The sequence below is a fragment of the Zootoca vivipara genome, chromosome 17 (genome assembly GCF_963506605.1).
Source record: "Zootoca vivipara chromosome 17, rZooViv1.1, whole genome shotgun sequence".
Classification (NCBI taxonomy): Eukaryota; Metazoa; Chordata; class Lepidosauria; order Squamata; family Lacertidae; genus Zootoca; species Zootoca vivipara.
The window spans coordinates 12138780-12161013 of NC_083292.1; the positions used below are offsets into that span (position 1 = coordinate 12138780).

At 46.4% G+C, this 22234-nt stretch overlaps 2 protein-coding genes across 4 annotated transcripts in view; one reads left to right on the forward strand and one right to left on the reverse strand.

Annotated features, from left to right (window-relative positions):
• COMT (catechol-O-methyltransferase) overlaps positions 1-21102 on the reverse strand; it is a 37900-nt gene extending 16798 nt beyond the window's left edge. Inside the window, exon 1 of one of the 3 annotated variants that reach the window (XM_035098577.2) lies at positions 21019-21102. The gene's annotated coding sequence lies outside the window, so the exon portion shown is untranslated. Of the gene's footprint in view, positions 1-8835; positions 9342-12382; positions 12514-21018 lie in introns of those variants that run through there. The other 2 variants (XM_035098575.2, XM_035098576.2) reach the window with 2 other exon arrangements.
• Positions 21103-21116: 14 nt separating this feature from the next.
• The window catches only part of TXNRD2 (thioredoxin reductase 2), a 69961-nt gene continuing 68843 nt past the window's right edge, over positions 21117-22234 (forward strand). Inside the window, exon 1 of the mRNA XM_035098261.2 lies at positions 21117-21273. Within this exon, the coding sequence (XP_034954152.1) occupies positions 21195-21273 (79 nt within the window). The 5' untranslated portion in view covers positions 21117-21194. The remainder of the gene's footprint in view (positions 21274-22234) is intronic.

Sequence of the window (22234 nt, forward strand, 5' to 3'; positions counted from 1 at the left end):
CAGCAATACAGCGTGCCATCATGAGCTAGCAAAATGGGGTTCCATCCAACGAAGTTTCACTCTGGCCAGACCCACTGAATTCAATGCACCTACTTTAATCATGCCCGTTAATTTCAGTGGATCGACCCTGAGTACGAGTAGCACTGGATACAGCTCCTGTTCAGCCCGCTTTCTTTCCCCTGTGTACCGTTCTTGCTGTTTTGTGCTGCCAGATTATTATGTTTGTTGTTGTTTTGGTTGAAGCACTGACAGCTGGTGCCACGAAAGACAACTAGAACGAGCCAGCACCTTCCTTCCTTATCCCCAGGGTGCGCATAGCAGGAGCAGAGGAAGGACCTTGCTGTTGCAACTGTTGCTCCACAACATGCAGAAAAAGAGGGATCATTTTGCTGCCAGCAGGTTCACACAGATGGTTGATAATAATAATAATAATAATAATAATAATAATAATAATAATAATAATAATATATCCCCTGCCCATCTGGCTGGGTTTCCCCAGCCACTTTGGGCCGCAGAACATTAAAATACAATGATTCATCATATATTAAAAGCTTCCCTGATCCATTGCCATTGCCATTTCCACCACAGACAAGAGGTGATGGCCAAAGCAAGATGGGAGACCAGCAGGCCAAGGGATCTGGAGTTGGTTGTGAACTAAGGCCACGGAGGGGTTGATGCAAAGTTCATGACATTCAGCACCACGGTCAGCAATCCTGCAGCTGAGCCCAAGAGGCAAGTTGTTTCAGCACCAGCTTGGACCAACTGCCAGAACTTTTATCTTCTGGGCCATACAATGGCTATGCTCTGCCTCCGCAGTCGGAGATAGCAATGTTTCTGAATACTAGTTGCTGGAAATCACTGGTGGGGAGAGTGCTCTTGTGCTCAGGTCCTGCTTGAGGGTTTGCCGCAGCCAAGGTGAGAACAGGATGCAGGTCTAGATGGGCCATTGGCTTGACCCAGCAGGCTCTTCTTACAAGTCAAGATGAAAAATTCATCCCCCGAGTGCTACATGTTGCCATGCAAAGATTGAGCATCTTTTAATGCAGTCATTAGCTTCTTCTAGACAGTGGGTTTTCAAGCTGTGGGGGAAGCTCCTCATATCTTTCTTGATCTTCCAAGGTATCTGGTTTATTCACATGGAGCTACCTCCATGGGGTACAGGGGACAAGGGGACAGTGGCTCCACAGTGGCTCCTGAGTTGTGGAGCCATCTTCTTCCCAGAGTAGATGTTGTAAGAGGACACTGGAAATGGGTATTCCTGGTCTAGAGCCCAGACAATTTATGCCTCTTGATGATTAATCATTCAGCAAGTTTCACAACAATAGTAGTTAATGTCAGGAGGGTTTATCATGTGGCTGACACGGCTGCTCACACCAGCAGAGGACAATAAGATCTGGGTTGAAGATTAAGCCAATGTGGACTTGACCCACCAACAATGGGTGATGAATTGGGAAAAGATAATTACTTTCCACCCCTCTGAACTCAAGTCTGGAAATCAAACTTGGCAGCTTCACAATGGAGTTTTCTTTTGAAAAGTTATTGTTGTTGAAAAGTGGCAAGTTTCAAGTCTGTTAAAGGGTGTTCAGGGAGACTAAAATATTCCCTGCTGGTTTCTGTGTGTGACAATTTTTTAAATAAAAAATGTGTCTTTTATTCTCTTGCATATAGACAGTCTCCGTTTAGCCTCTGGGAATGGCAGGAAGTCAACAGGGTGTGCAGAGATTGATAATCTTTTTGCTCCTTGCTCCCCGGACAGAAGGGGTATGTGTGGGTGTGTGTGTGCGCGCGCACACACACACACATCTGGAAGGCAACATGTCGGCTACCCCAGACTGTATGTAGTGGTGATGCTCTTGAGATTTTCTGCATCAGGTGTCAATATAGCTTTGCCCGTCCCTGTGGAGCGGGTGGCGCCGTGGTCTAAGCCACTGAGCCTCTTTGGCTTGCCGATCGGAAGGTTGGCAGTTCGAATCTGTGTGATGGTCGTGAGCTCCCGTTTCTCTGTCCCAGCTTCTGCCAACCTAGCAATTTGAAAGCACGCCAGTGCAAGTAGATAAATAAGTACTGCTGCAGCAGGAAGGTAAACGGCATTTCCGTGCGCTCTGGTTTCCGTCACGGTGTCCCGTTGCGCCAGAAGCGGTTTAGTCCTGCTGGCCACGTGTCTGTGAACAAACGCCAGCTCCCTCGGCCTGAAAGCGAGATGAGCACCGCACCCCATTGTCACCTTTGACTGGACATAACTGTCCAGGTTTTTTTTTACCTTCACCCTTACCTGTTGCCTGTCCCTGTATTTTTCAAGCCACCGGTCATTTATCTCTAGGATTGGAAGGGAACAATATTACTGTACATCCAAGTGCAGCATTAGTTTTCAAATTCCTTCCAAGAGGCTTCTCTGGATTTATTACAGGGTTTTGAGGTTTGTGCGGCGGGATTCAGACACACAAGGGTTTACAATCCAATCTAGATGTTATTAGCTCACTCTGGCGGAAGGAGTGCTTAGGAAATCCAGTGGTGGTGCTGATGGTAGCCGACGCAAACTTTAATGGCGCAGTGCCTGGGGGAGAGCAGTCCTGATCTCATTTCAGAGGTGTTACCACTAATAACTGGAGTCTTCCCCAGCAAGAGTGTAATGATACTTTGCAATTACACAGTGGGTTTATTTTCCAAAATGGCAAAGCAAAATTAATTAGCTCTTTCAGCAAGTTGCTATAGCCAAAGGCCATTGTAAAACTGACATGTACAAATTAAATCTCTCTCTCTCTCTCTCTCTCTCCAGAAATGATACGACGAAAAATACAGCAGTCTAGAAATGGTAGCCAAAAGAACAGTCCCAGTTCTTCGCCCTAGAAATACATTTACCTGTGGTGGTTGTTTTTGTGATCAATTCAGTATTAATCACGATGGGTTTCAAAAGATGTTGAGAAGTAGAGTTTTCATGCATTTTTTGTTTGTTTGTTTGGTGGCCAGCAAATGTTATGACACAAAAATAAGGGATGAAATAGATTTGATGTGGGAGATAAAGGACCGGGGTGAAGGGGTGGGGAGAGGATGAAACAGAGGGAAAGGTTGTTGATGGAAAGGCAAAATAAGGGGCCGGGATGATGGTCCTATTACAGATCTTCTGCATCACATTTCTCCCTCCATTAGTCATAAGAAGCTGCCTTGTTCAGATCTTTGTGTCACCTAGCACAGTATTGTCCACATCGACAAGCAGACTGAAGTTTCTTCCAGACTTTCCTGTGAGCCTAAACTATGTGGCTGTTTCCTGAATAAAGCTATGGACACCCCTTGCCTCAGAATCTGCACTAGCCACTTATCGCAGATTAACTCATAGCATTTATTGTTATTTATTTACACTCTGCCCATCTGACTGAGTTCTCCAGCCACTCTGTGTGGCTTCCAAAAAAAACTATAAAACCACAGTAAGACATCAAACAAAAAATTCCCTATACAGGACTGCCTCCCAATGTCTTCTAAAAGTCAGATAGTTGTTTATTCCTTGACATCTGATGGAAGGGTGTTCCACAGGGCGGGCGCCACTACCGAGAAGGCCCTCTGCCTGGTTCCTTGTAACCTCACTTCTCGCAGGGAGGGAACTGCCAGAAGGCCCTTGGAGCTGGACCTCGGTACCCGGGCTGAACGATGGGGACGGAGACGCTCCTTCAGGTATACAGAGCCAAAGCCATTTAGGGCTTTGAAGGTCAGCACCAATAATTTGAAGTGTGCTCTACAATGTATAATATAATGCTGTGTATTTCAATTTTAGAACTGGATTGATGCTGAGTGAGACTGATTAGCCCAGATTGAACCAAAGGCTTCACGGGCTGGTTCAGACTAGTTCTCCCAAGTCCGGCACTCTTAACAACAGCAGCCCGCATGCTTTTGTGGATGGCAAAACTGATTTTTTTCGGAAGATATGATCACCAGATATGATTCACAGAAAAGTTTCCGATGAGAGGGTGGGTGCTCAGCTATGCGTAAAATCCCTTACACTTGGTAAGCTCTCATTTTCCTGGCTAAAGAATCTGAAGCACCTGGAGTTCTGTTTGTTTCCTTTTCCTTTTTTAAAAGAGATGTGCGCCAGTGGATATTTTAATTCTGCCTACAACACATTCCCAGCATGTGTCACACAAGAAATTCCACTGTTAAGATTATGTTGCTGTGGCAATTCCCATTAAAACAGGAGATGGGTTGTTAGGGAATGTTAAGGAATATTCTTACCATCAAAAAAGGTTTATTTGGTCATGAAACAAAATTTATATTTTTTTCTCTGCCGACTAAGAAGACCGACTTTGCTCCAAATTTCAGCAACTATGAGGAATAGGTTTTCTCTTCAATATCCTGGATTTTAAATACCAATTTCTCCCCATATGGAGAAAATTCATCATAGTCAATATGAAACCAGCAATGCAACCTATACATGTCAACTCAGAAATTCATTAGGCCAGTTCCCAGTTACACGTGGGAATAGGATTGCGGCATTTTTTTCCCTTTGCCCATTTACCAAACTTTATAATTTAAAACTTCATTACAATGAAAACAGAAATGAGTACATTAACAAAACAAAAACCTAGTGTTCCGATTTCATGTGTGGCTTTTAAAAATCCCACTTATTTAGAAGCTGCAGGAATTGCTGTTTTTTTTAAAAAAAAGTAAGTTAATATCCCCTTCTCAGAAGATGTCTTAAAATTGGCCACACAGCGTGTTTATGTTTCAGAAAATGAAGACCACACCTCACAAAGAAAGATTGAATGTGTTGAGATTGTTTTGTTGGGAGGCGATGTGAAAGCTATCTTCAAAAACCTAAAAGGCTGTGAGTCACATAGATGATGGAGCAAATGTGTGGGGGTTTTTTTGTTCCAGAAGATAAGCCCTGGATAAATGGGCTCAAATGACAAAATTTTGAATAAATATTAGGAATAACTTCCTGGTGGTGTAACAGTAAGACTGCTTTGGAAGTTCTTCCTCATGAGGTTTCTAGGGATTTGTTTATTTAAAAAAAGTTTATATACCGTTTGGTTGTAATAAAACCTCTTTGCGGTATACAAGAAATATTAAAATTATAAACAAAAACATTTAAAGGTAATTAAAATTAACCATTAAAAATAGCATATGTAAACCAAACTGTTTACCCAAACCAAAATGTTTTCAGCAGGTGGTGAAAACAGTACAGTGGTACCTTGGTTTAAGTACACAATTGGTTCCGGAAGTCTGTACTTAAGTCTGTACTTAACCGGAAGTCTGTACTTAAGTCTGTACTTAAGTCTGTACTTAAGTCTGTACTTAACCTGAAGTGTACTTAACCTGAAGCGAACTTTCCCATTGAAAGGAATGGAAAGTGGATTAATCTGTTCCAGAGTACTTAAGCTGAAAGTACTCAAACGGAGTACTTAAGTTGGAAGTACTCAAACCGAAGCGTACTTAAACCGAGGTATTGGCAGGGAGTTCCAAAGCATACTAAAAGATTGATTTCTTACAAGTACGGCATGAGGAGGTAACAGTGCCCAGAGTGAAGTGGTTGAGTAAGAACATATGGGGTGAAGTGATCCTGCAAGTAAACCGGTCTCAAGCTGTTCAGGGCTTTATGCACCAATAGTAGCACCTTGAACTCTGGGCTGGCAACAAGCCTGTTTACAAGGCTGAAAACCGCCCTGTTTTTTTAAATACCTCGGTTGAAGGGCGGTATATAAATTTAATAAATAAATAAATAAAGTCAGCAACCAGAGCAGATCTCTGAGCCGGGCTGTTGAATGATGACAGGGTCTCACTCCTGCCAGCAATTGTGCTACATGGGTAGATAGCCGTCACCGACCGGGAAGTGCAGGGCCAGAGGGCCACCCTACCTCCCAGGGCTGCCGTAGAGTAGGTTGCCTGCATTATAGGAATATCCTAGATGTATTCACAGGGCCTTGCTAACACACAAGAACGGACCTTCTCGGTGATGGCTCCCCATTTGCAGAATGCTCTCCCCTATGAGGCATGCCTAGTCCCATCACTATCTGTTTTTAGGCACCAGGCAAAAATATTTATATCCACCCATGAGGCTTCTGGTTCTTTTCTGGTTTTTTAAAATAGTGGATCGGCTTTTTGATACATATTAGCATGTTAGGCTTTTAAAAACTCTCTTGCTTTTAAAAAGGTAAAGGTGAAGGACCCCTGACAGTTAAGTCCAGTCACAATCGCCTCTGGGGTTGCAGTGCTCTTCTCACTTTACTGGCCGAGGGAGCCAACTTTTGTCTGCAGACAGTTTTTCCGGGTCACGTGGCCAGCATGACTAAGCCGCTTCTGCAGAACCAGAGCAGCGCACGGAAACGCCGTTTACCTTCCCGCCGGAGCGGTCCCTATTTATCTACTTGAACTTTGATGTGCTTTCGAACTGCTAGGTGGGCAGGAGCTGGGACCGAGCAACGGGAGCTCACCCCGTTGCAGGGATTCGAACCGCCAACCTTCCAATCGGCAAGCCTAGGCTCAGTAGTTTAGACCACAGCGCCAGCCGCATCCCTTGCTCTCTTGCTTTTACTCACTTTTAATGCTGCCTTGAGTTCATCTTGCAAAAAAAAAGCAACTACCAAATATTAATAATAGTTATGAATAATATATTTAAGCTAAAGCAAATGACCCTAAACATCACAATAGCATTTCGAGGGCCGAGAACAAATGCAGTGTTGGGGGTTGAGTTGGGGGATTCAAGTAAGCTGAGTGCTCAAAGCACCCTGTCTCTTCATAATCGCATCTCTTCCGCTAGGCACCGACATACCAAAGAAGTTCAAAATGAAACAGTCGTGAAAGAGGCAGCCAGAGGGTTGGATCCAGACTAAGAGCACAATCTTAGGCGCGTTGACTTAAAAATTAAATCCCACTAAGGGGTGTCTGCCAAGGTAACCGGGGAGATTATCGTATCCTAAACTGGTTGCATTTAGCTCCGATTGAAATCAATGGGGCTTAAAGGCCCACCTAACTTATCCCCTAGTCTTCAATGAGATTTAACTGCAGCTCAGCCTGGATCTCAGAACCAGATATGCAAATTACCATATAAACACCGCTTCATTTGTTTTTTAGCTTCTTCAGAATCTGAGGGTGGGAGTGGGGATTTGCTTTGGAATTCTAGACAAATTGGCATTATCTCTAGCTAAATAAAACAATTCCTTCCAGTAGCACCTTAGAGACCAACTAAGTTTGTCATTGGTATGAGCTTTTGTGTGCATGCACACTTCTTCAGATATGCATGCACATGAAAGCTCGTACCGATGGCAAACTTAGTTGGTCTCTAAGGTGCTACTGAAAGGGATTTTTTTTTATTTTGTTTCAACTACGGCAGAGCAACACGGCTACCTACCTGTAACTATCTCTAGCTAAATGCCACTCAAGAGTAGGTTCGCTGAAATTAGTGGACCTAAGTTAGTCATGTCCATTGATTTCAATGGGTCTATGCCAAGTAGAGTTTAGTTGGTTACAGCGCCCCCCCCTCCCCGCCAATTTATCGATAAATTAAATGTGCTCGAAAAGCAATGTCTTTAGAAATGGTTTCCGAAACAGCAGAACCCAGCAATCGTACAATTCCACGTATGGACAGGAGTCGGCAAGGTGGTGCTAAGCAACCGCTCAAAGTCTGTTGCTGCATAAGAAATGCGGCTTGCTGCCCTGAATAGCAATTTTACAGACATTTGCTGTGTTGCTTTTTTACGGTGGCAGGGTGTGTGTGTGTGTGTGTGCGCGCGTGTGTCTAAAGGTAAATATTTTCTTGCTGCTCTTGTTTAACAGCTCGGCTCTCAGCAGAAGGTTGTCTGAGGCCAGACTGCAGCTGGACCGACAAAAATCTTACAGGCCCCAGAGAGAAACCAGCGGTGTTCTGGCATTCAGGCAATGGAGTAGTATAACGGACAGCATCAACTGCTCATGTCAGACTAGCATTTAGAAACTCGCAAAAGGAACACCCGATAAGACGGCAATAAAACGCACCAAACAAAAACAGCCTTTCTGCACCTCAATGAGTCAACACCAACGCTAAGCAGGATCTGGAAGGTTTACAGCGCAAATCAAGCTCTCTGTTTTCCCAAAACAAACCAATAGCATTTGGGCAGGCAAATGGATTTTGATAGGAATATGGTGACTGCTACTTCCCAGAAAGCAAGCCCAGAAAGCAGACAGAGGCATGGAAATGAAGAAATCGGTTTTTAAAAATGGTTTCAGAGGTGCGCCGGGGGGGGGGGGAATAGAGAAGTTGTTCTCACAAGCAAACAAACCATGGTTTGGGCATGAGCCTGTTTCTTTGAAATCAGGTTCCCCTGTTGGGCATCCAAGTGGCAACAGGAATTGATTGCCTGCTTTTCCATTTCAAAGAAAGGGAGAGGGAGAAAGATTATAACAGAAGCTCCTTAAGGTGAAACACAATCCAGGAGTGAACATAACTTGGCAGCCGACTCTATTTAAAGTATCACCCAGCCTCCTACCCACTTCTGCTGTTCTGTCGTTTCTTGAACAAAATCCTTTCTGTACACATACTATAGGTTCCACTGCAGGTAGTTATCCAGCCGTTGTGCTTTCAATTTGAACAACAACATCGAGAACACAAAGCTATCTTGTTTCACCCCCTTTGAAGTGCCATTGTTCCACACTGGGTGCATTAAAAATGAAATGCTCTTTTCCCTGCACAGATTAGCTTCACGAAAGCTTGTGCGAGCGAGAAGCAAAGTGGAATTAAGAGAGACAAGAAAGCTTCCCACCCCCCCTCAAATTCCTCCTCCTGACCTGGCTCCTTAAATCATGGCATTAAAATGCAACAAAGATAGAGCAAACCAGGTCTGCAAAAAAACCAGGGAAAATATAAACGGGTACCTTTCTGACAAGAATGGGAGCAGTTTGCAGTGATCTTTCTCTGTGTTGGAGGGATGTGGATCTTACAGATGTATTGGAGGCTGCAGTATGCTCTTTGGTCACAACTGATCACATTACGACAAGAGCTTAGCGATTCTGAGACCGAGAGCTTCTTCTAAAAGGGGCAGCGTCCTCCCTTCTCGTCCTCCTTCCCTGCTGCTCCCAAACCTCACTCAACTTGCAGGAACTGTTTCTTAAAGCTGACCTCAGAAATCACCTCGGATGCCCGCATTTTCTTGCGGCACGCCCCCTGTTACTTGGATACTGACACATAGCTGGCACAGCCAAGAGCTCAGGTAAGGAGCAAATTCACCCCTGAGCTAAACTCCTTTGAAAGAGAAAGTGCTGTTGCCCAGGGAATATTACCATCTGACTTGCCGGTTGGAGAGATTTTCAGGCAAGTGCTTTGCAGGCAAAAGGTCCCACTAATGGAGCTGGGCCCAGGTGGCGCTGTGGGTTAAACCACAGAATCTAGGGCTTGCTGATCAGAAGGTCGGCGGTTTGAATCCCTGCAACAGGGTGAGCTCCCGTTGCCCGGTCCCAGCTCCTGCCCACCTAGCAGTTCGAAAGCACATCAAAGTGCAAGTAGATAAATAGGGACCGCTCCGGCGGGAAGGTAAACGGCGTTTCCGTGCGCTGCTCTGGTTCGCCAGGAGCAGCTTTGTCATGCTGGCCACATGACCCGGAAGGTGTCTGCAGACAAACGCTGGCTCCCTTGGCCTATAGAGCGAGATGAGCGCCGCAACCCCAGAGTCGGACACAACTGGACCTGATGGTCAGGGGCCCCTTTACCTTTACCTTTAATGGAGCTGGGCTAGTGGTAACAGAGCTGGAGAAAGCCTCTGCCTGAAACCGTGGCAAGTTGGCACCCATTCACACTTTCGCCCATGTGCTTCCTTTTCTCAGCACTGCTGTGTTTTTTTCACATAAGTGTTTCGTTCTGCCAGCAACAGGAAAAGATGCTTGAAAAGGGGGAAGAGGGACCGATGTGTGACTGAGGTCACAAAAGAACGAGGACGTAAAGGCACACACTTAATCCTTTGCTACTATAAACCTGTAGATTTCACCCATTTACTTTCACATCTTTTGTTTCCCTGTACTTTGGCTAAAACCATCCCCATTCTGCATCAATTCTTAAGTCAAATTCTGCACTGAGCAGCTTGATTCTGCAACTTGAATAAATTATGCAAGCAGAACTACCGTAATTTATACAATTTCTTCTGCATGGCGTGGGGCCGTGCCGTTTTTACTGTAATTATCGGTATGGTTTTGATAGATTTTATAGAAGCATATAGTTTTAATCTTATCCATGCTTAACTGTTTTCAGTGACTGTTTTTAGGGGTTCTTATTTTTGTCTGGAAGCCGCCTAGAGTCCCATGAGGGGGGGAGAACGGGGTATAAATAAATATATTATAATAATAATTAATGCAGACAGGCCTTTCCCAACCTGGTATCCTCCTGATCTTTTGGACTACAACTCCTATCAGCCCCTCCGAGGCTTAACTAACTGAAGGACATCGTCCGCTTTCTATGCTCCTCCTCTTTCTATGCAGATGGGGACATATATGCCCCTGCTTAAAGTCATTTACATACTGTCTTCTCTTTTATATTATTTTCTACAAAGTTTGATGACTAAGTTTGATGACTCCGCGGAGTACTCAACCTGAAGCATACTTAAACCGAAGTATGAGTGTAATTGGTTCCAGAAGTCCGTACTTAACCTGAAGCGTACTTAACCTGAAGCGAACTTTCTCATGGAAAGTAATGGAAAGTGGATTAATCCGTTCCAGACAGGTCCACGGAGTACTTAAACTGAAAATACTCAAACCGAGGCGTACTTAAACCGAGGTATGACTGTATTGTCAGAGCATCACATGCCAGGACAGGGCTTCAAAGAAAGATGTGCTCTTCCAAGCCCACATTCCCAGCATGTTTGCACTCCTGTCCCAGCAATGACTACTTTGGCTTTGTCACAGATGCAAAATGGCAGGATCCCCAAGGACAGGCTGTATGGGGAACTGGCTTCAGGCACCAGGCCCACTGGCAGACCAACTCTGTGTTACAACGAAGTCTGTGAATATGACACGAAGGCTGGCAATGTCAACCCTGCTGTAAGGGAATCCCTTGCAGACGACCACAGTGACTGGAGACAGAAAGTGAAGTTGTGTATCCACAGCAGTGACCAAAGGAGGAATGACCGCTGGGAGGAGAAATGCCATGGTGCAACTGCCGCAGTACAACCAGATGCCTTCATCTGCCCCAGCTGCAACAAAACATGTCTCTCCTGCATTTTTTATCTACAGCCACAGCAGGCGCTGCAACTGTCCAACACAGTGCCGTCTTAAACGCTCCCGGCGCCGTGGTGTGCCGGATCCTCCGGCGCCCGCCGGATCCCTCCGGCGCCCTCCCGCCCCGTTCCGGCGCCCTCCCACCCCGTTTCCCAGCGCGGTGGGTGGGTGGGCGCCGCGCGCCGCGCGGGTGCAACAGGCACTGCTGCGCGGCAGGCGGGCGGGCAGGCGCAGCTGCGCGGTGGACCGGTCGGCCAGCGGGTGGGCGCAGCTCGCGGCGCCCTCCTGGCGGGCTGGCGCCATGGTGCCCTGCGCCACCCAGCCTGCACGTAGGGCCGGGCCTGGTCCAACAGTTTGACTTCACCCCCAAAGCTGCACTCCTCCATTGTCCCGGAGACAGACGGATGCCAAACGACAACAATCAGAAGCTCAAGGCAGCACGCTTGGTTCCTGAGCATTTTTATCTATACAACAACCCTGTGAGGTAGGCTGGGTTAACAGGTACTGGAAAAGCATCCACTGAGCTTCATAGCTAAATACTGGGCTAAAAGGACCAATATTTTGATAAGGCAGCTTAATATGTTTATATGGTACAGTGGGGTGGCCTAGGGTAGGACAATTGAGATAGAAAGACCCTGGCAACTGGCGTCATTTTGTGATTCTCTCCTCAGGATCTCCATAGCTACAGACATTAATTGCTTCCACATGTTAATGTCACATCTCATTTTCCACCCCAACTTCTTGAAGTGGAAATACAACTATGATCGTGCATGATCAAGCTTAGCATTTAAACCTGAGAGGTTTAACATGTATTATTTGACATGATTTCTTCAGGCTCCTGCCAAACAAGAGCTAGGGCAATAGACTTTTTTTCTGCAGGGTAGCAAAAGTATCCATACTCAGCACCCTGTCGAGCACAGCCCACACTTTCCAAGCACAATCGTAAGGGCTAGCAGCTTGCCTTGTTGTCGTCGTTTTTAAAGAAAATGAAAACCGAGGTGCTGCCCTCGCAATTTCCCAAGCGTCTTAAAGGGCTGGAAACTAGCCTAGTTTTTGTTCTTCAAAGGAGAGGGTTTTCCAAAAGCTGGATCACATTCTTTGCTTGCAGCACAAGTGCAAGGAACCCCCCCCCCCCACAGACCCAACCTCCTGATATTTCCACATGCGGGTGTCCAGCTTCTCGTTCTCAGTTCTTAACTCAGACCGCAACCCGACTTACCAGGGAGCAAACTCCACTGAGTTCAAGACAACTCACTTCTGAGTAAACATGGTGCGGACTGTGCTGTGAGTCTGTTGAGACAAACTCCAGAAATTCCTGTGGCGCAATTCATGCTGCCTGGAATGCTGAGTGGGCACAATTGCTTTCCCATCGTGAGCTGTTCCAAAGGTCACCAGTGACTACAGTGTCATATGAGCACTGATCCAGAGCGTATTTTCTACAGCGTTTATATTTACTCACGTGTAAGATTGGCTTGTTAAGAAATTGAACTGCATCCTTCTCATATTAATTCTTACAAGTCTGGCTGATGAAGAATTGATCAAGATTGGCTGATGAAGCATTGAACGAAACAGATTGGTTATCCGGAAACTCTGTTCCGGCAATATTTGCTGACAGATTATGTATATATCGAACTTTTCTGGCGATATTTGGTGACAGATTATGTATACAGTACATCAAACTTTTCCGGCTATATTTGGTGACAGATTATGTATATATTGAACTTTTGAATTATTCTACCGCGACTGGTGGTGATGATTTAGAGACTTTGGTTGTAATTTCTGATCCTTTATATTAGTTTGTAACAGGCACCCCCAAACTTTGGCCCTCCAGATGTTTTGGACTGCAATTCCCATCTTCCCCAACCACTGGTCCTGTTAGCTAGGGATCATGGGAGTTGTAGGCCAAAACATCTCGAGGGCCGCAGTTTGGGGATGCCTGGTCTACAAATAGTGTTTAGTGACATTGTTATTGGCCACTGTGTTGTGTTATTTTGTTCAGCTGTTCCAAAGGTCATGGCTGATGTGGCAAGCATAGATGCAGCCGGAGCACAGCGCAGCCTGCAAAAATGCAAGCCAGAGTTATACCTGGAGGTGGGTGTGCAGGAAAACAGCTAATCAGGAGTTCCTAAAATATACCTTCGCATCTGCAGTGTGGGGCTTCCACTCTGGCATTCAGTTGCCCAAAGGGACAGGATGCTCGACCAAATGGACCTTGGGCCTGATCCAAAGGGATTCTCTTAAATTTCTTAACTGGCAGGTATATCGGGCCCATTAAGGGACCCAGGTGGCGCTGTGGTTAAACCACTGAGCCTAGGGCTTGCTGATCAGAAGGTCTGCGGTTTGAATCCCTGTGACGGGGTGAGCTCCCGTTGCTTGGTCCCAGCTCCTGCCAACCTAGCAGTTTGAAAGCACGTCAAAATGCAAGTAGATAAATAGGAACCGCTACAGCGGGAAGGTAAACGGCGTTTCCATGTGCTGCTCTGGTTTGCCAGAAGCGGCTTTGTCATGCTGGCCACATGACCTGGAAGCTATACGCCGGCTCCCTCGGCCAATAATGCGAGATGAGCGTGCAACCCCAGAGTCGGTCACGACTGGACCTAATGGTCAGGGGTCCCTTTACCTTTACCTTTATCCGGGCCCATTAACACTAGAAACCAAGAATCCTTTCCCCACTTCTAAGATGTTCCAGAGATCCTAGGGAGAAGGCCGAACCCTGAAAGATACGGCACGTCTGTTTTGTAATTAATATTGTGTTTATCAATATGTTCATTTGTATTTTTGTTTTGTTTCTTTTTTGGTGTATCAATAAAGGGGGAGGGGAGAGAAAGATACGACACGTCTAACGAGCTTTCCTTGTGTTTCCAAGGTCCCAGGATTCATGTGGTTAAAATCCAACCGTTATCTTCAAAGAGGGACACGTTATTGAGGTTGAGGAAATCCCTAGGTTTGCAGAAGTGCAAGCCCTAAAAGGGGGGAGGACACCCCCCCCCAAAGCAGTTAAATGAGAAGTGAGCACATTCAGTAGCCATTGAATGCTGAAATAATGGCAATGAGAGGGTTGGGGGCAGGGCCGTCTTGAGCAGATCGCGCGCCCTGGTGCTGAGCGGCGCCCTTCTTCCCAGGCTGGCGCCCAGCTTACCAGCCCCGCGCCATGGTGCACTGCGCCACCGGGGGTCTACGGCGAGCCGGGCCTGGTTGGGGGGGGGAGAGAAAAACAGGCAGGCAGGGACATAGAAAGGAGCATCATAAAGGGCGTGGCTGTCTGACTAGAACACGAACAGAAGCCCTCCATGCTGCAACATTTTGTTGGCAGCCTCTAATGTTCACGCTAAGGACATTTTTCACCTAACAGTCCACAAAAGCACAAAATGGGGACAGTGAAACGGCGAAAGGGAGGCTGTCCTTGCTCAATATGGAACGTTGGGAGGCTAATTTAGGAGCGTTCCCTGCGAGTTTCAGGGCAACCGCCTGACAACGCCTATGCTTAGCTGGATCCTACAAAGCTTGGCTTTGCCTTTCAAGACAAACTTCCTCCCTCTCAGAGTGAAGGGATTCAGCCTAGGCCCCTCACTGCCCCTCCTGGGGATCATTTCTACAGGTTCACATCTGCTCAGCATGTAATTATTACGCCATCTCTAGGGAAGCCAAAATGCTGATGTGCTAAATCTGCAAACAGCAAACATGTCTTAGTAAACAGGAGCCACTGCCATCAGCACCAGATCTGCAGGATTCAAGGGTTTAGGACCTGGATTTCCTGGATTAACAGGATGCATCCAAACACCCAAAATTAAATTAAATTGCGTTAACAATTTCACTTCTGCCCCACTTGCAACAATGGCAGAAGCGGCCGATGGCCACGAAACAACAGCTCCAAGGACCAGTGGTGTAAAGTGCCATTATGACAACAAAATAAAAAAAATTCCTTCCAGCAGCACCTTAAAGACCAACTAAGTTTTTATTTTGGTATGAGCTTTTGTGTGCATGCACAAAAGCTCATACCAAAAGCTCACCCGAAAGCTCATACCAAAATAAAAACTTAGTTGGTCTTTAAGGTGCTGCTGGAAGGAATTTTTTTATTTTGTTTCGACTACGTCAGACCAACACGGCTACCTACCTGTAACTAGAATTATGACAACAATGTGAGTGGTGGAGCCTCTGTAGGAGAGCCGTCAGCACTTTATTCGTGACTCTCCTGATTGGAGGACACAACCCTGCCACCATCTTCTGGTTTGATCCTGTTTCCTTTTGAGCTGTTTTAAGATTATTATTTTAAAAAAAAAAACTTTGCTGCGTTAAATGTGCATTCTGTACTTGACCTCCTTCGTAATGTTTCATTTTGAAACCTTTAAGATAATATTTCAGCTTCCTGTGAATTACATTGCTTTAAATGGATACTTTATATCTGACTTTCTGCAGCGATGTTCTGTTCTGGATTATCTTGCAGGTTGTAAACCACTTTGAGATAGTTTCCCCCCCTTAAAAATATAAACTGGTACAGAGATTAAATGAATAGCAATACAGTGGTACCTCGGTTTATGAACACAATTGGTTCCGGAAGTCTGTTCATAAACTGAAGCGTTCATAAACTGAAGCGAACTTTCCCATTGAAAGTAACGGAAAGTGGATTAATCTGTTCCAGACGGTCCGCAGGGTACTTAAACTGAAGCGTTCGTAAACTGAAGCAAACTTTCCCACTGAAAATAATGGAAAGTGGATTAATCCATTCCAGATGGGTCCATGGAGTACTTAAACTGAAGCGTTCATAAACTGAAGCATGGGTGTAATTGGTTCCGGAAGTCTGTTCATAAACTGAAGCGTTCATAAACTGAAGCGAACTTTCCCATTGAAAGTAATGGAAAATGAATTAATCCGTTCCAGATGGGTCCGCGGTGTTCATAAACCGAAAATTCATAAACCGAGGTGTTCATAAACCGAGGTTCCACTGTACAATTATAATATTCTACGAACTGGCAAGTCTGCATTACTCTGCAAAGGAGCGAAACAACAATTCCATCAAAGGGGCAAAACGATCCGCCCCTCTCTGTTTTTTAGACGTGTGCAGTGTACATTTCACGACACGGCGTCCACGCTGACACATTGCTTCAACAAATGTTTCGAGAGATAGCAATGTGACGAATCCATGACTAAGCAAGGCCGCTGGGCTTTCAACATGCAAAGACCAATGCTGGAAGTGACGAAGGGTTTGGGATCAAGTTACACCAACATTTCCCTTCCTTTATAACCAACCTTTTATATGTTTATATGGCCAAGTATTGGCATTGGAAACGGGAGCCAGGGGCGAAATTAAATCCCGTCTGTGCCCACAAAGCTTCTAATGTCTTTAACGTCACCTTGATGCGCAGGGAGTCGGGCAGTGTCCCTCCAACAAAGAACTGCTCTTGGGCACGAATGCATGGAAGGAATTTATTCCGCTCTTTGTGGAGGTGAAGTTCTTTCATAAGAAATTGCACTTGCTATATCAGTACCATGCAAGTAATTACCTCCAAGATAACTGTCTTCAAGGTGATTACTTGCGGGGCAAATGCAATTTCATATGAAAAGACTCGCACTGTTTTGAAATTAATTTTCTGCGTTACAAAGTAAACAAATACCGGTAAGCAAGAAAAAGTACATACAGCGTCTCCATTTTCAATTAATCGAGTCTTTTTCACAGTTCGTTTACATTGGGTGTGTGACTTTATTGTCATAGATAATTGGGGGGAAAAGAGAGGGGAGAGAGCAGGGCCGGATTTAGGTTTGATGAGGCCCTAAGCCAGGCATCCCCAAACTTCGGCCCTCCAGATGTTTTGGACTACAATTCCCATCATCCCTGATCACTGGTTCTCTTAGGTAGGGATCATGGGAGTTGTAGGCCAAAACATCTGGAGGGCCGCAGTTTGGGGGTGCCTGCCCTAAGCTACTGAAGGTAATGGGGCCCTTTATATGTCCAGCTGCCCTTTGTCAACAACAAATCGTCGCTGTTTTTTTTTTGTGTTGAATATATGCTATATGGTAATTTATGGACCTAATAGGTATCTAAAGCCATTTGCACATAACAAAATATGTATTTTATCAAAGTAATTGTTGAACTGAAATACAATTAAGAAGAAGTATGTTAATAGTGAAATGTAATTAAGAAGAAGTATATTAATAGTGAAATAATTATTAAGCTCTAACTTAAAAGGATTTTTTTATTCAGAACAAGCTTAACAATGCAAACACATTGGCATTTGGTAATAACAAAAGTTTCTTTAGAAACACAGTTTACAAAGACTCACCCTAGGCACCCTATACAGTCGTACCTCGGGTTACAACCACCTCGGTTTGCGAACAGTTCGGGTTACGAACTGCGCAAACCCGGAAGTGTTTTCGCCGCGCGCGTGTGCGCAGAAGCGGCGCGCGCGCGATCGCGCGATCTGCGCATGCGCAAAGCGCGAAAATCGCGCTTTGCGCATGCGCAAAATGGCGGCGCCCATCGCGTTCTGTTTACGAACTATTCGGGTTACGAACTGCGATCCGGAACGGATCGCGTTCGTAACCCGAGGTATTACTGTATACTGTATAGAAATGAGCAAACCAGTGATATTTTAGGGAGCAGGATAGAGGGCAGGGCCCATGACTTACATCAGGCATCCCCAAACTGCGGCCCTCCAGATGTTTTGGCCTACAACTCCCATGATCCCTAGCTAAGAGGACCAGTGGTCAGGGATGATGGGAATTGTAGTCCAAAACATCTGGAGGGCCAAAGTTTGGGGATACCTGGCTTACATCATAGGAGCTACACAACACAAAACACTGTCGCTGTATGTAGGTTTTATTTTATTTGTTTTTATCTTATATTTTGGAAATGTACATCCAGGTTTTTTTCCTTTAAATTTTTTTTGGGGCCCCTAAGCTATAGCTTGTTTAGCTTATACATAAATCCAGCATCGGGAGAGAGAGTGCTGGCAGAGCATGGGGTAGGGATAATGATATTTCCTTCTATCGCATAGTGTTTGCGCAGGGTCTTTATGTCGGGTTGCAGCGATAGGGAATGCTGGGAGTGACCCAGGCAGCCTGCAAGGATTTGATTTGAGGCTCCATTGTAGTAAGTAGAGCATGTTTTCAAATGCACCCTCCGGATGGGTGGTCTGTCAGTTCATGTATTGGGAGGGGGAAACCTGGGACCTTTGTCTAGAATTCAGGGCAGCCCAACACGTGGCCTGAGGGCTGCATGTGGCCCTCAAAGGCTTTTTGCCAGCCCTCAGCAACCTTTGACGTCCCGGCAGACCTCGTGCTGCTTTCCTAAAGCTGGATAATGAGGCGCTGGGCTTTGGGAAGAAGGCATGGGGGATCTGACAGAGTCCTAGAGTTGCAGTTCATCAACATCTTTGGAGATAGCCACAGGTTCCACAATCTCCAATGTGCTTTCTCTAGAGCAAAGGTGAGGAAACTCAGGCCCAGCGAGCCAAATAGGCTGGAGCTTAACGGCCATCGTGACTAGCAGCCGTGGCCAGCCTTTCCCTCCATCCACTTATCCGATATCCTTTTGAAGCAGGGGTGAGGAATCTGGGACCTGGGAGCCACAGCCTTCAGAGGCCCTGCTCCACATCCCCAAATGTTTTTGCCTGGCTGGAATGTGTCCTTGAATGCCGACAATGCGTCTTTCTTCCACGGATGGAGGATCAAGAGGGATGCGCAGAAACCAGCCTACTCCACAAAGGTCGAATTTTACATCCCATGTTGCACCCACTGCCGTGTGGCCCTCAGGAGCTTGCCCAGAAGGGAATGTGGCCCTTGGCTTGGAAAAATAGGTCCCACCTGCCCCTGCTGTAAAGCAAAATGCACCATTTTCTCATGTTAAGTACATCTGTAGGCATAGATCAGGCATCCCCAAACTTTGGCCTTCCAGATGTTTTGGACTACAATTCCCATCATCCCTGACCACTGGTCTGGGAATCAGTGTGTTTTTACATGAGTAGAATGTGTCCTTTAATTTAAAATACATCTCTGGGTTATTTGTGGGGCATAGGAATTCGTTCATCGCCCCCCCCAAAAAAATAGTCCAGCTACCCACAAGGTCTGAGGGACAGTGGACAGGCCCCCTGCTGAAAAAGTTTGCTGACCCCTGGCATAGATACACGTCCCTGAGAGTCAGCAACAACGAGAACGCCCTGGCGGCCTGCTCCTCCTTCAGCTCATCTGCGGCAACCGCACGGAGCATTGGAGAACCATCTTGTGCCGAACAGAGGAATGGAATGAGCCTGGGAAGCTGCCCACACCTGTCTAGCTCCTGCTGCTCCAGTCCCACCCTGTCCCAGCTGCCAGGACCTGGCTGCTACAAGAACAATCTTGCCCAGAGGGGTGGAGATATTTGGCTTGCAGTAAACCCCGTCCACCAAAACTCATTCCTCTCCCTTCTTTTTAGTCCTGTAGCTTGCCTTTACTGCTATATAATATAGTTATTTTAATACCCATTTTAGTTGTCATTAAATACTCTTTTTTATATAAAAAAAATCCAAACTCTCTGGTGAAGTTTGTGTGAAATGCAGTGTATATATGCATTGGCTCCCAGTACGTTTCTGAGCACAATTCAAAGTGTTGGTGCTGACCTTTAAAGCCCTAAACAGCCTCGGTCCAGTATACCTGAAGGAGCGTCTCCTCCACCATCGTTCTGCCCGGACACTGAGGTCCAGCGCCGAGGGCCTTCTGGCAGTTCCCTCGCTACGAGAAGCCAAGTTACAGGGAACCAGGCAGAGGGCCTTCTCGGTAGTGGCACCCACCCTGTGGAATGCCCTCCCACTAGAGGTCAAAGAGAACAACAACTACCAGACCTTTAGAAGGCATCTCAAGGCAGCCCTGTTCAGGGAAGCTTTTAATGTCTGATGGATTTCTGTATTTTAATATTTTGTTGGAAGCCGCCCAGAGTGGCTGGGGGAACCCGGCCAGATGGGCGGGGTAGATGTTGCAGAGAGGGTTTCCTGCATAGTAAGGGGCCTCAACTAGATGACCTGGGAGGTTTTATGGGAATGTCCTAGATATATTTGTAGGACCCTGGGCTCCTGTGGAAGAAATGGCAGGGTACACATGTAAAAAATAAATCAACATGTACTGTACTAGGTGCTTTTCCAAGCATCCCAAGTTGAGTACAGCACTCAATAGTGTATCTTGCTTAAACAGTGCTAATAATCAAACGTCCGTAATAATGAACAGAAAAATAAAATAAAATATGCAACTTCTTGTTTTAACCTGCTTCCCCAAGTGTAGTTTCTCCCAATCTACTGCCATCTATGGCAAGGGAAAGTCCACTGGTTGAATGCCTGCCTGCCCAGTGGCAGGAGCCCCTCCAAGAGGTTGCACAGCCCATCATTTCCTTCCTGTTCCTCTTGTGATCTGCTCTGACTAAACAGCAACAACTCCGCCTTAGTAAGCAGAATCACACCCACAATGCAGCGTAAACAAAAACAAACCACACCTTCCAGCCATTCCCAACCTGCTGCTATCTGCGCGAAGGAATGCTGCACCTGTTGAATGCCTTCCTTGCCAAGCTATGCTTTACACCTGTTGAACCTCTGCCAGGGCAGAGAAGAGGGGCCTAAGCCAATGTGCCTGGAGTACTCCACCTGTTGAATGCCTGCCTTTGCCAAGTTGTGCTTTACCTGTTGAACCTCTGCCAGGGTAGAGAAGAAGGGCCTAAGCCAATGTGCCTGGAATACTCCACCTGTTGAATGCCTGCCTTTGCCAAGCCGTGCTCTACCAGTTGAACCTCTGCCAGGAAAGAGGAGAGGTGGGTGGCCCCTCCCTCTCCGGCCCCACCCATTGGGCTGGGCCCTTCCCACCGCGGACTCCTCCTCCTCCTCCGCGAGTCTCACCTACCCGGCACCGAAGGCGGCCCTTCTCCCCGTCCTCCGCGCCGCCCGCCTCCTCCTCCTCCTCCTCCCTCGGCGACGGGGCGTCTGAGGCGGCGCGAGCAGGCAGCCAGGCACTCGCGCGGGCAGCCCCTGATCCGAGGGCGGGGTCCTCGCGGGGAAGCTGGGCTGCCGTACAGCAACATGGCGGCGCTGTGCCGAGCGAGCCCGCGCTTCCTGCGCAAGCCCGGGCTCTGCCGTACAGCGCGGGCCCTGTCTTCAGGTACGGGGATCCCCGATGGTCGGCGGGTGTCGCAGGTGGGCGGAGGCGGAGAAGGGTGTCTCTGCAAAGCTGGGCTGGAGAGGAGAGGACCCTGGCAGAGCCTCCTCGCTCCCCTGGCAGGCAGGAATCCAACTGGGGAAGCCTTCCCAGCCTGGGGCTTCCGCTTTTGCATTTTGGGGGGGGGGCAGGGAAGAAAAAGAGCAGCCAGCAATGGTCATTATTACACTTAGAAAATCTGTGCCAGCTTTAGTCTATTTTATTTTGGTCTTAACTTTCTGTATGCTTTTAAGTGATACTTTTATTGCCTTATCTTTTTGGGGGAGGAACCTGCTTTGTGTTTTTCCCCCACACTGAAGCCATATATATATATATGTATGTATGTGTATATATATATATATATATATATATATATATATATATATATATATATATATATTGCTCTACAAGTTGGACTTCTGCTAGGGTAGAGAAGAGCGTTCCCACCCACGTGCCTGGAATACTCCACCTGTTGAATGCCCGCCTTTCCAATGATAGGGTGTTTCAGAGCACCTATCTGGGATGGGTGCCCTGTACTTCCTGCCTTGGAGCGTGAGGTATAAGGTATCTAGAAATTAGAAATAGCACACAAAAATGGTTGTTTACATTTTTGGAACTGCCAGTCCTCAGATTAATTTAACAGTGCGAAAGGAAGAGTTTTATTTGTTTGCCAAAGTATTTCTGTACCGCCAGAAATACGAAATATCAAGGCGGTGTATGGTGCTGAACCCTAAAACACCATTTAAAAGATAAAATAAAAATGCACAGGGGTGTACTGGCTATTCAAAAATAAAAATTAAACTGCTACAAAGGCATAAAAAGGTTTTTAAGAGACACTTGAAAGTCAAAAGCGAGGGTGCCTGTCGCATCTCTGCCGGAAGAATGTTCCACAGCATGGGACAGGCAACCTAAAATGCCCAAACTT